This window comes from Eleutherodactylus coqui, chromosome 2 (genome assembly GCF_035609145.1).
Source record: "Eleutherodactylus coqui strain aEleCoq1 chromosome 2, aEleCoq1.hap1, whole genome shotgun sequence".
Lineage (NCBI taxonomy): Eukaryota > Metazoa > Chordata > Amphibia > Anura > Eleutherodactylidae > Eleutherodactylus > Eleutherodactylus coqui.
The window spans coordinates 341881757-341896027 of NC_089838.1; the positions used below are offsets into that span (position 1 = coordinate 341881757).

Here is a 14271-nt window from a genome sequence, read left to right on the forward strand (position 1 = left end):
TTTCCAGCTGCCAGGATCCTGCACTTGTGCAACCCCTTGGGGTTATGGATCACTTAAGGCGTTCAAGGATGCAAATAAAGTTTAAAGCTTTATTCTAAAAAGTGTTAGCAGTGCTTAGGTAAAAATTTAAAAAAGATATTTACAGGAGGGGGAGGAGCTACAAATACACAAAAAGCAGTATGAAAATAAAAAGGGATAAAATAATAGAAAATATCAGTCTATTAGGTTGTTTCACATAGTCCTGGCTGAGGGGCACGTAGAAGGCTGGACAGTCCTGAATTCAGATGCAACTCCTGGGTCTGACAATGGGGGGAAGATTGCCCTTTAGTTTTAGTTGAGAGTGCCACCTCCACAATCCTCCACACAACATCACTCTAAGTAGATGTGCAGATCTGGATGGCGATCCAATTTAATATTTTTGCCCTATTTCCCTTGGAGGCCCTCCAATAGGGAAGTTATGGACACTATGTTTCATATCATGAATTTATCTACAACTGGATACCAAACATGATATGTGACAGATTTGCTTCACAGATATGTGATTCTGTGGGTTCCGGGAGGTCGCGCTGCGATGTGAGTGAAAGCACTGCATCCATGGTACATTCTCGTTTTCGAAAATATAATTGCTATTGAGCTGGAACCTTGGAATGACCCATAATCCCTGGTATTTTTTTTTTCTTTGTTCCATCATAGTGGAGGGAAACCTGTCAGCTAGTCTAGAGAATGTGTATTAGAGAGACAATGGAATCTCTTGCAAATGGCTAATTTTGTTATCACTACAACAAAGGGTTTCCTTGCAGGTCCCAAAAGGAGCAAATGGGAGTAACCCTTTGCAATCTAATTCTGGATTCAGGGTTTCCTAGAGGGTTTCCTCTTTCTGCCATTATACAACGGCACCATCTACTGGCTAGAGCCAGTACTGCTGTATTGGACATGCTGGAGAGGCCCCCGACAACAGAGCGGCCAGTAATCTACAGTAAGAATACCCTGCCGGACATCATCCGACATCGGAGCTGTACAGCCTTTAATCAGAATGTCTTTAGACGTCAGACAGTGGATTGGAAAGGGTTAAAGGCCCCTCTGGTACAGGTGTGAAAGGCTGTGGAATGAATATGGGTGGGCTCTGCTTTGCAGGACATACACTTAAACATCTGCCTAAATGCACTCCAGTTTTCATGGACCAGAAAGGTGGCAGATTGTCACATAAAGATAAGTGTCAATCTACCGGTATCATTTTATCACACTAACAACTCAATGAGTCATTGCTATCTGGTATCTGAGTAGCTCATGATTATTCAAAAAACCATACACTAAAAACTTACTTCAACCGGGCTGCGAGGTGGTGAAAAATTGAAGACGGGCATGTCATGCTCACTGCACCCAACTTCATCATCCCGGAAACTGAGGAAATTGTCCTGTTCTTCGTCAACTCCGCTCCCCATGCTTTCTATTTCCACTTTGTTCCCTGCTTCACAGATGTTGTATCCTCCCCACTTCATAGTCTTCAATCTGTAAGAGAGAAAGCACATAGTATCCCGTGTGCTGTGTGCCAGTGACAGGTGCTCTACCCGTCAATGTCTGTAGGTTTGGGTTATTTTTAAAAGTTTTTGTGTAATCCTTGTATTAATGTTTTGTGTTTCATCACATTGTGACTGCTTAGTATTGTGACTGTGTACCAGCAGTTGTACGTGGCTGTTCTGTATTTTTTGTGCCCATAGTAGTGTGCTGGTAAGAACATTATTCTAATTTGTATCCTGTGTGCTTTTATTTTGCTATACCCCCTTGTTTCTCTATCCCCCTAATGGTGGCTTCATTAAAGGGTTTTTTCACTTAAAGAGATTAATTGATTAGACATAGGAACCACCTACAGACACAGGGACCATCTTTGGGAACAATCTGTAATAATCAGCATTATCTGATGTACAATGTCCATAACAGTTCGCTATGCAAATACAGACCACAGCAAATAATACACAGTGTCCCTTCTAAAGGTTAACACTCCTTGCTGAAATCAACATATGTGGCAGTGCAACATGCAACAAGCGGGTAGCGGCCTGCACTCTCTGAGTGCAGCATGCTTTATGTAATCTTACGCACAGATGAAGGTGAACAACAGGTTATGGACGACTAATGGAATTAGGTGAACATGATGCCAGTACCTGGTTTAAAAGCTCCGAGTAGCGAAATAAGACTAGCACATGTATGTAAGTAAACTACAAGTACACCATTTACTTTTGGAACGTGGCAGTCTGCAGGAATATTAAAACAGTAAAACTTACATATACACAGTTTAACACTTGATACACGGATCAACAAAATCTGGGGAGGCAACACCTGAGATAGGGGGAAGCTATAGAGAGAGACTGACGATGACTGACAAAATAAAACCCCTATCATCCCAGCTAACAGTTATTTGCTGCCTGAAACATGAGCAAACATTCTCCAGTACTCACGCAGTGACTGTCTGAAAGATCTCTGCAGCCGGCAATACTGTGGCTACATTGGCTTTGTGCTGAAAGTAGAGCTGGAAGGCACAACAGCATGGCTTGAAATGATGTCAGTTTTTGAAGAGAACAGCAGGCTTCTCTCAGTGTAGTGGATGATTGATTTGCTGCATACAGGTTTTCTAAAGTTGTCAGCAAACTTCTCTTGTTACAGGACAGAGAAGAGGGGAAGCCTGTGACAGAACTTCTCCTGGCTGCCAGCATCCCACCATCCTACCCCCTACTTTACCCTCACTGTCTCTCCATTGATGGAACTCATTTCCACCTTCTCACACTGTTATATTTTCTAACTGTGACACAGATGTCAGGAGGCACCGGAAACAACTCAACCCCCTTTCTTCTCAGGGAACTCATGTCAGCTTGGCTGCTATTAGCTCTGCCCCTCCACCAATCATGTGACTTAGGTCATGTGCTCTATGACATCATGCCAGGTCCTTCAGCAACTGCATTACAGTGAAATTACTAAATTACATTAACTATTTAGTTCCCTATCCTGACTCAATTTTCTTATTAAATGAAATCCAGCATAACTACCCTTTGCTAAATGAGCTGGTAGTGAAGACAATTGCCCTTGACTTGCAGGTAAAGTACTTTTATTCTGTAATGCCACACTTTTCAGGTCACTACAGTAGCAGGCCTACTGAGCATTCAGTCCCTGTCCCTATTGGTGAGCACACCTAGTGGTTTTACAGAGGCCAGCCTAACTTACAGTTCAACACATGCAATTCTCCAGTGTTGTCCAGGGTTAAAAGCACTTCGCTGCACTGTCAGGTTCCCCATCAGTGTTGGTTGATCACTGCCCTTTGGATTCCCCTTCAGTGGCTACAGGAACCATTGTACAAACACTCATTTCAGCCTTGTGCTCAGCTGGGCCCCCCTCTTCCTTCCATTTTCTGTCTCTTTTTGTCAGCTCTGTCCCCTTTAGCTTGCTGGTCAGCAGCTCATCCGACTTTTACTCCCTTCACTCTCCTGTTGTACAGCAGAAATTGTCCATTTTTCATGACAGCCTCACCCAATCAATGAGTGTCCTGTTAGGTCCAGCAGACCGAGGCGTCGTCCTGTCTCCTGAGTCTGCTTCTGTTTATTCCAGCATTCACAGAGTTACTGTGTCTGGCTCCTCCACCCAGCCTGTGGGGATTTGCAATCAGCTTCCTATTTAAACCCACCAGACCTCTCCCACAATGCTTGCTGTTGCTGTTGAATTCCTTTTTGACTGCATGCAAGCTGCTGGTGCAGCCATCCCGTCTATTCTCAGTTCTTGTGTATTCTTTACTAGTTCATTCCGTGTCCTTTTGATGCTGCTGGGTTCTTGTTTGTCTTTCTGTTCCCTATATCCGTAGTCTCTGCACAGGATTTTCCCCTGGGTTCCAACTTATGTTCACTACTGCATATCTGTGCGGCTTGGTGCAGCTGATTCTGGATTCCCATCTGCACCAGGTAGGTAGGGAGGTCTAGGAGTCAGGGTGAGGAAATGTGGCCTGGATCCCTCCACCTTCAGGAGTATCTCCAGGAGAAGAATATCTAGACCATCCGAGTTCAGGGTAAGGCCTATTCTGGTCCTGTGTGCCGAGTCCCCACATTTGCTCAGTCTTCACCTCGGTGTCAGCTGTTAATCCTGCCGGGTGGTTTCACTCGGTAGGACAACACAGTGGATCCACAAAACACTATGTAACATATCCACTGAAAACGCTCAGTTCTTTTATCATCAGCGCACACATCCTGGGTGCCATGATGCCAGGAGTTCCGAATGGTGACACTGCAGCTTCTGATTGGCAGTCAGCGATCACCTGACTTCTATTATCAATAGACACTGGGTTAATCATGGGGCTGCAGTGCTGGGTTGCAGAGGCTGGGGATGTACTTTTTTTTGGTTTTGTTGTTTTAAGTGATGTAGCTTTAAAGTTTAAAAGTTATTTTCAAAATGGACAACTCCTTTAAAACCCTTAAGGACCAGGAAGGACCAGACACTTTTTAGGGATTTTATCCATGAGATGGTTTTACTTACTAATTCTTTTTCTTCAGCAACCAAAATTATTTTTGATGCATTTTTTTTCTGTGACATATAGGGCTTTTTTTAATCTCTTTTTCACTGACTGTTTTTTAGTTTTATTGGGAGTAAAAAGCTAAACAAATTATTATTTTTTTATTTTATAGTTGTTTATTTTTAAAATTTGTATATTTACGCTAAAATAGAGGACAGTTAGGGGTTCCTGATTTTGTTTCAGACGTCTTGATATATAATTTCTATCGTTTTGGCTTACAGGGCACGATTGGATGATGGTTTTGGTTGGCGTGAGCATTGGGTCATTTTCTTTTTTATGTATATATTTTTATTTTATTCTGTCATTTTTTTTAAATTATTTTTGTAACTACTTATTTTTACAGCTATGTCCCACATGGCATCATATAAAACTTCTGGGGATCGGTCTCATTGTCTTTTTTTTTTTATTTCACACTTTTACACTGTAGCTGGGGCATCTATATGAGCAGCATCCATAGGAGTGCCAGTTACAGGGAAAAACATCCCCCTGTAGTGACAATAGTCACTAATAGAGCTGATCTGGGTCTGCTAGGACCCTGCAGTTCTGCTGTGCCAGGTGGCTCCCGGTGGTTTCTTTCTTTAGTACATAGCGCTCCTTGAGTGCTATGTATTCTAGAACGGAGAAGGCAGAAGCAGTTAAAAACTTGATTACAGGATTTTTAATCCTGTGTACTGTCGACAGATGACTGTCCACAACTTAAAGTGATTCTATCAAGTTCATGCTGCATAAGCACTTACATATGTGTTTAATTCTGAAATGCTACAGCGTTTCTGAATAAACGCACCTTGAAGTTTAACTGAGCTGAACTCCAAGTCATGGGGGTGGGCCGCTTTGTCTCTCCCCGCCTGCAGCGATCCACCCCCATGACTTGGATCTCAGCTCACAATTAAACTTCAACGTGCATTGATTCTGAAACGCTGCAGAGTCTCAGAACACTCCTGGGGGTAATGGACATCTCCGTATTGGATTCATGCTGCCCGTGGTTCAGACAGCTTGAATCTGATGACAAAATTCCTATGAGCGCCTGAAAGCTGTCCCAGCAATTATCGCTCCTGTGCTTTCACATAGGAGCGATGATTACTCAGTGAACGGAGGTGGAGCACATCAGAAATCACTTCCAGTCACCTGCCTCCATTCAGAGGAAACAGGCCGTACAGCTGCTACTGCAACCATAGACTCAGGGAAAAAAGGAAGAAAAAAAAGGATTTGACCTCTGCAGCCTGTCATCACCTCCTGCTTGCAAAGCTGGTTCCTCCCCCTCCCATCTGGACAGCAGGGAGGGGTTGTTCAAAGCAAATCCGCAGGCGAAATTTGGGGCAGTTCAGGCCAGAAGGAAGAAGGCAAGGGTGGAACTGTTGTAAGAAATGGTACAAGAAATGGAATGCAGTATCTATATACATATGTCTTAATATATAAAGGATATTTCTGACCTTCAACCCCTAGAACCCTTATTAGATTGTGCTCCCTCCTACTGGAGCCCCTGACCCCTCATACATTAGTTCCCTTCTCACAGTGCCCTTGGCCCTAAATAGATTTGGCCCTTTCCCGTCCTGATATGTTGGTTCCATCCTCTGTAAAACTATGGCACACGGTAGAGCGGATCCCTTCTCCCCATAGACCTTGGATTGTACCTCCCTTTTTACCCACCATCATACATTTATCACTTACCCTGTAGCTAGCGGTTTGCTGTTATGGTTCGTTATTAGCGCCTTTCAGGGTTTTTTGATATTTTTTGATGAGCTTTCTCTAGTTACGCCCCTGAGCAACATTAAAGGGGTCGTCTAGGACTTTACTATTGATGACTGGTCTTCAGGATAGGTCATCAACAGTTGATTGTGAGAGTCTGCCACTTAGCATCCCCGCTGGCCAGCTGTTTTTCAGGCCTGCTGTCATTGCAGACACAGCTAGAAGCAGATGGTTCTGTCCATAGTGCAGTGGCCTGGATTGGTATTACATTGAATTCAATGAAAGCTGCACCTACTATACCAACGCGGAGATGCCGCACTATGGACATAGCTGTCTGCTTCCAGCTCAGTCTACTATGACAGTAGGCCCAATATTAGTTGATTGGTGGGTATCCCAAGTTGAAGACCCCCACTGATCAACTATTGATGACCTATTCTAAAGACAGTAGTTAAGTCCTGGACAATGTTGATTGCCGCATGTAAAAGGTTTACAGAGGTTCCTCTACTATGTAAGTGCAGAGGGCTGATGGTTGCCATGGCAACTGGATGACAGACAATGGCATTTAGGCCTGCCATGGCCTGTGATTGCTATGATTAGTGATAAGAAGTATTGCAGTGTATTATCAGTGCAATCATTGCAGGTTCTAGTCTCCTACAGGAACATAAAAAATGTAAAAATTAAATAAGAAGGGTAAAAAAAAAAAAGAAAAAATTGGTGCATTTTCCCTGTAAAAAAATTAAAAAAAACACATTTGGTATTGTCGCATCCGTAATGACCCATACTATAAAGTGAATCTACTTTTTATCCTGCACAGCAAATGCTATAAAAATATGCAGCTCAAATGTTTTTTTTTTTCCAATTAATTTAACCTCCCACAAAAACACAACAAAAATGATTTAAAAAGTGACATGTACCCCAAAATGCTACCAACAAAAACTGCAACTTGCCACGAGAAAAACAGTCCTCACAGAGTTCTGTCCATGAAAAAATAAAGTGTGATGCAATACAAAAAATATCTCCCCTTCCCCCCCCCAAAAAAAAGTTCTTATTGTGCAACAGTGGAAAAACCTAAAAAAAATATATACAATTTTGGCATTATCGTAATTATACCAACCCACATAAAAAATGTATCATGTAAGAAAAATAAACTATGAAAGATTTGAGGTGTTTTTTCTCCCTGCCCTCCAAAAAAATGTATAAAATGTATACGTTGTGTGTACCCAAAAATGGTACCAATAACAACTGCAGCTTGTCAGGCAAAAAGCAAGCCCTCATCAGGTCATGTTGGGGGAAGAATAAAAAAAAGGCTTGGCTTTTGAAAAGTGGCGATGAAAATCCCTGAAAAATCATTGTGTCCTTATAGCCAAAACAGGAGGTGTCATTAACCCCTTAATGACACGGCCTATTTTGGGCTTAAAGGGGTTGTCTCGCGGCAAACATCAAAATTTTACTTTACCCCATTCCCCCTGTCACCCCCCTGGCATAAAATAGCAATTTAAAGCGGTTTTTAAGCCGCTTGCTACTCACCGATGTGCTGAAATGTGAAGTTTTAAAAATCTTCTGCCTAAGATGGCCGCCGGTCCTTTCCCAGGGATGCACTGCTGTTTTCTCCCATGGTGCACCGCGGGTCTTCTCCCATGGTGCACCATGGGCTCTGTGCGTTCCATTGCCGATTCCAGCCTCCTGATTGGCTGGAATCGGCACACGTGACGGGGCGGAGCTACGATGACGACGCGGTGACCAGCTCTCCGGCACGAGCGGCCCCATTCACCAGGCAGAAGACCGCACAGCGCAAGCGCGCCTAAAAAAGCAAGAAGCCAGCGAAATTAGACGGATCCATGGAGACGGGGACGCCAGCACCGGAGGGGGTAAGTGAATAACTTCTGTATGGCTCATATTTAATGCACGATATACATTACAAAGTGCATTAATATGGCCATACAGAAGTGTATAGACCCACTTGCTGCCGCGGGACAACCCCTTTAAGGACGCAACAATTTTTGGCGGATTTTCATCTCCATTTTTCAAAAGCCATAACTTTTTTATTTTTCCGTGGACGTAGCCGTATAAGGGCTTGTTTTTTGCATGGCGGGCTGTAGTTTTTATCGTTGCCACTTTTGGGTACATTTGACTGTATCGTAATTTTTTTTTTAATGATAGCAGGGAGAGAAAGCGCATCGATTCTGCCATAGATTTTTTTTACAGCGTTAATTATGCAGCATAAATGACACAATCCATTTATTCTGCGGGTCGGTACGGTTACAACGATTCTTATATTTGTTTTAGGTTTTTACACTTTTTTGCAATAAAAACCCCTTTTTTAGAAATCTTTTTTTTTCTCTATCACTGCATTCAAAGTCCTGTAACTTTATTTTTCTATGTGCGTAGCCCTCTGTGAGGGCTTATTATTTGCGAGACAAGCTGTAGTTTTTATTTGTACCATTTTGGATAATATACGACTTTTTTGATCACTTTTATTGCATTTTTTGGGAGGCAAAATGCTAAAAATTAGCATTTTGCCTGTGTTTTTATTGCATTTTTTTACGCTTTTTGCTGTGCAGAATAAAAAGCACGTTCACCTTTTTGTACACGTCGTTACAGACGCGTCAATACCAAATATGTGCCATTTTACTTTTTTATGCTAATTTTAGAAAAAGCACAAAAAAGGTTTTTTTTTACATTTTTTTTTACATTTTTCTTTTTTTACACAATTTGAGTCCCTCTGAGGGACTTGCAGCACAGTACTTATGATCGCTGTGATAAGGCATGGCAGGGCTACTGCCCTGCCATGCCTTATCGCTTATACCGCGGGATAGCGCGAGATCAGTCATCTGCTTTCCCTTCTTTTGCAGGAAGTACCAGCCTGCCATAACGTACACTTACGTCATGGGACGGGAAGGGGTTAAAGATGACCACATTGAAGCTTCATCTTGGACATATTATGGACAGACCCAATTCATTGATAAAGGCAATTCTGTTCAGAGGACCAATCGAGGAAAAGGAGAAGAAGCAACAAGGATGAAGATTGCGGAAGGAATCACAAACACAAGGCTGAGAAGCCTGAAGACTTGAGCGGCAGACATTCCCCATGCCAGAAGCAGAAATCATCCTGATGACATCTAATAAAGCTCGGCTGGAATCTCATAATTATAATTGATGGGTTGCTTCATGGCTCACGTGTCTAGTCACGAACAATTCACCTTTTGTTATCTTCTTACATACCAGAGATATGACAGAGAAGATCATCAGCGAGCCGATTACACCGCTGCTTCAGACGGATACTAACGAGCTAAAGTGCTGCACTGGAGAATCCGAGACTCGGTCAGCTTCGTCCGCTGCTGAATGGAAGGGCGTTACTAGGGTTGTAAAAGATGAGGGGCACAGCCGGCCCCCGAGGCGTACATCCCCTCTCCACCCAAAAAAAGATTTCTGTACATATAACATTGCTGCTGATATACCGGGAGCAAATATTACCATAATACAGTCATTCATTAGTACCTACAAAGTCCAATATTAGCAGTGATACCAGTATACAGGGCACAAATAATAGCACCACACCATGACCACTAGCATTACCGCTACATGGTACTGTTACTAACTACACGAAGGGTAGTATTACCGATAATACTACTACACAAGTGATGAATCATACCGTCACACAATGAGCACTAGCATTACACCCCATGGTGACTGAACAGTATTGGATAATACTGAGTATAAGGCCTCGTTCAGACAAGCGCTTGTGAGGCAGGAGGAACCAATGGGTTCCTATAGAAGCGTTGACATGAGCGCTTGTTAGACGCTCTGAATCAGCGCACCTAACCAAGACAGGACATGCAAACTCGCATAAGACCTCTTCTATCTTTGCTGTGTGCTTTCCATGGTCTCCTATGGGAGCCTTGAAGGCACGCAGCCGACACCTCGAATGGTGTGAGCGGCCTACTTCACGCAGGTTCAAGTAGCCCTCGCACGCCATCTTTTCAGCACTTTCTATGGATAGCTTCCCTCCATAGAAAGCTGTGAGGAGAGGTTGTAAACAAATAGGCACAAACTACATACCGCCTTCACAGCACTGTCTGGCCAGTAACAATGCATAAAACTGCAACAAAACTATTGCGCTTCAGAAGCCATAATAAAACCTTCAGTTGGAAACACAATAGATTTTAAGGAAACATGATTGATATTTCTGATTACTTCACTTTTATTTCTAAAGAAAGCTATTTCTTAACAGACGTGAACTTGGCGTTACTGTCAGTGATCGAGGCAACGTCTCCTCTGACTGCAGTCATCTGCTTTCCCTTCTTTTCTCTATTGGGGTCTGGACCGCCATGTGTAGTGCTTCCGGGGCCCCTCCATAATGTATGCATGCACTTGTCATATGATGTGTATTGCACTCCTGCAGCACTGAATGGGTTAACTGTCTGGTATGTGAGGTGTCTAAGTAATGTATCTTGCTGTTTGTCACGTGATCGTGCTTCTTATATGTGTTTGCAAGGTGTTTTTGAAGGGGTCTTCTGTTCTGGACGTGTAAGTGAGAGGAGTGTTGGTGGAGCTGCAGGTAATCCACACAGACACCTTCAGTTTCAGGTGGGCCGAGATGCAAGAGACTGAGAGATAACCCCAGCCTTCCCTGAGTCCGCTTGACCCAGGAGATGCCAGTGGTGCCCTGAGCCACTGAAGAACAGAGAGAGAGTGGAACCACCATCGCAGTGTAGAGTATGTGAGTGCTGACCGGTAGAGAGCTGGCGAGGGTAAAAGGAGTTGGTACCGGGAACGGAACCCTGCAGATAACTAGGACTGCAGATTCTTCTGTTGACCCGTGATTTCCTCCCTGTCGCACCACTTTATGATGCCTACACTGTTTTCCTGCTGGTGTGAATTAAATACTTGTAACTGGACTGTAAATAGTTTTCTGCAAGTAAAGGAGCACTGCCGACCATTCTAGGCTTTGCTATTTAAAGGTTCCCTGTGAGTGTGGACCATTTATTTCACCATCTGGATTCACCGCAGAGGAAGGAACGGTGGCGTCACCTGTGACAACAGACTGCTAAGGTAAACCACGTATTAGGTGGTATTCTTGTATCTTGTCACCACCAGGCTGATGGGTGGAGCCGGGCTAAGGTGAAGGGAATGCCCAGAGCTTCTTATTGGCAGCCACATACAGCCCCTCACTGCTGTGCCCAGAGCTCTGTGCTAGCTGCTGATTGGCTGCTTTTATACACACCTTCAGGGAGCTGCAGAGAGCAGCAGGAAAGGCTTCACAGAGGGAGGGCGCTCCCTCTGTGTCGCTGGGTTGTCATGGCAACAGGTTGCCAGATACAGGCGTCCTGCTTTGCCAGCGACTAAATCAATAACTTTTTAATTTTTTTTTCTTTTTAAAAACCCTCTTTTGCTCTTCTTTCCCCTATTTTCATGAAGCACATTAAACATTTTAGCTAAGCCCCACATATGTGATATCGCCACTGGCCCCCTTTAGGGAGAGATTTCTGCAGCAGTTCCCGCAGTGGCATGATGCTCCCGCGGATTTACCCCACGGGAAAAACATCACAGCATGCTGTATTTTAGTGCGTTTTTCCACTGCGTGAGGTCTCCATTAATATAGTATTAAAGGAGACCTCCCGGACACCGCAGAAAAACACGCACATTTTTCTGCAATCGCCAGCAGGCACTTTTTGGTTTCCCGTGGTGCTAAACAACAGGTATATCCCGCTCTATTTGTGGGCATGCCCATGGCCGTGGCAGACTCCACCATTGGCATATCGCAGCGGAGTCACACAAGGCACCCCACAAGACCCCATACTCACCTCTCCAGATCGAATGACGTGCTGGTGGTGGGCGATGACCCGGCCACCAGTGGGCGGTGACACGTAATCATGCCATACTTCCGCAGTGCCCACAACGGAAGTATCTCGTGACGGATGGCTTCCATTGACTACAATGAAACATGCCGGGAAATGTGTAGTTGGGCTCTGGATTTTTGAAATGGTGTGGAAGTGAACAGATGGCACTCAAGAAATACAAATATTCCACATGCTTCCGCGAAATGAACAAACTCTAGCGGCCATTATTCAGCGCCATATAGCACCAGGTACGGAAAATTGGTTGGATGAATGGGCTGCATAGCGAAATGTATCAAATTGGGTGAGACTCAATTATATCCATAGACTTTTAATCATCAGCATCATTTTGATGACCCTGTAAGCGGTGTCATTACGCAACATATTGAAACTACCTGGGGACACGTGAAGAACAACATTTTGCGACATATGAAGAGAACATCAGCAAACATGCTGCCGACATTAGGTAGAATATTGGTGGGGAAAAAAGGGCCTGAGTAAACACCTCTCAGGGACAGAATCGCGGAGATCGCTGCGCCGTTTCTTTTAGTGTAACTAACTGGTTTTCATGTGAGATCGCCGCTTTGTTCAAGTCAATGGCTGAAAACGCTTTTGTGTTGTTCTTCAGATGTGTACAAGTATAATTGCGCTGCTGGTGGCCTTTAACCCCAAAGCACATGGCCCATTTTGGGCTGAAGAACGCCACAATGTTTGTGGATTTGATTTCCCACTGTCGAGGAGCCATTTTTTTTGTATTGCCGCGGTCTCGCCCGTGTAAGGTCTTACTTTTGCCGTTGTGAAGTCTATTTTTTATTGGTACCTTTTTTGGGTATTATGTGTTGTAAAACTTATTTATTTATTTTTATTTTGGGAGAGAAAACGCATTAATTCTGCCATGTTTTTTTTTTAGCGTCAATTGTGCATCATTAATGATAATCCATTATTTCCGGGGGTCGGAATGATTACAACGATACCAAAAACATTATCATTTTGCTATGTTTTTTCCTCTTCTGAAGCGTCGCATGGAAAGCGGCATACGCTTGTTATATTTCCATGGGCGGAGCTCTGTGAGGGCTTGTTCTTGGCGTAACGAGCTGCAGGTTATATTCGTATCATTCTTGGGTACATATGGCTTTCTTGCTTGCTGTTTAGGAGGTACAATTATTACAATAAGCACTTTGCATCTTTTTCTTCTCGTTATTCTATGCGCAGGATTATTAGTGTGCTGAAATTCTTGTACTGGCCGTTACGGGCGCGGCGATACCACATATGTGGGGTGTTGCTGACATGGTTAATGTGTTACATAAAAATAGGGGAAAAAGTTTTAAAAAAAATTGTTATATTTATATATTTTGTTCTCTGTTTCTTGTGGGGTTTCTTTGCACTCTTAAGCTCCTGTCCACGGGCGATATGTCACTGCGTTACCCACAGCCATAATCCGGCCGTGCGTTACGCAGCGACTGCTTTCTATAGACTTAACTATGGAAAGCACAGCGATTCTCCACTCGCGGAATTCACATCGTGGCATGCTGTGATTTGCCGCGATTCTCCGTGGTGAGTCTATCTATCAGACCTCTCAGTTCTCCCCCCTGCTCCCGTGTACAGGGGCCCTTATAATATCCACCGACAAATTTCTGCCATGTTTCATGCGGCGTAAATCCGTGGCGTTATCCCCCAGCTCTTAGGTTCTATTGAACCTAAGGGCTAATGCCCAGGGCTGGATTTCTGCCGTGGTTCACGCGGCGTAAATCCGTGGTGGAAAAACGCTGCTATTAGGTTCTATTGAACCTAACAGCTTGGTGCCCACAAGCTTGATTCTGCTGCAGATTTACACTGTTGTATCTACCGCGTTATCCCGTGAGGTCTCCATTAAGACAGTATTAATGGAGACCTCCCAGCAATTGCGGAATAACACACGTTATTCTCTGATTGCCAGCGGTGATTTTCTTGTTTATCCTTGCTGGCGATTGTGGCGTAATGCCGCGGCAGAATGCCACTCCGGCCATGGGCATCCGGCCTAATAGCTCAATGTTCACTCTGCCAAATGTTCTAATTGCCGTGGAAAACCGCGCGGCCGATTTCCATTGCAGTCAATGGAAGCCGTCTGTCGCGCGATACTTCTGCTGTGAGCACAGCGGAAGTACAGCGCGATTACGCATCATCACCCACCGCCGGCGCGTCATGCGATCTAGAGAGGTGAGT

The 14271-nt window shown here is 44.0% G+C and overlaps 1 protein-coding gene and 1 long non-coding RNA gene across 3 annotated transcripts in view; one reads left to right on the plus strand and one right to left on the minus strand.

The window, feature by feature from the left end:
* Window positions 1-14271, plus strand: part of LOC136613075 (uncharacterized) — a 56044-nt gene that overhangs the window by 37520 nt on the left and 4253 nt on the right. Inside the window, exon 2 of the long non-coding RNA XR_010790441.1 lies at window positions 9085-11284. This is a non-coding gene — a long non-coding RNA (uncharacterized lncRNA). The remainder of the gene's footprint in view (window positions 1-9084; window positions 11285-14271) is intronic.
* Window positions 1-14271, minus strand: part of INCA1 (inhibitor of CDK, cyclin A1 interacting protein 1) — a 38177-nt gene that overhangs the window by 2616 nt on the left and 21290 nt on the right. For both annotated transcript variants that reach the window (XM_066593907.1, XM_066593908.1), the window contains exon 6: window positions 1323-1509. In XM_066593907.1, the coding sequence (XP_066450004.1) occupies window positions 1323-1509 (187 nt within the window). The remainder of the gene's footprint in view (window positions 1-1322; window positions 1510-14271) is intronic.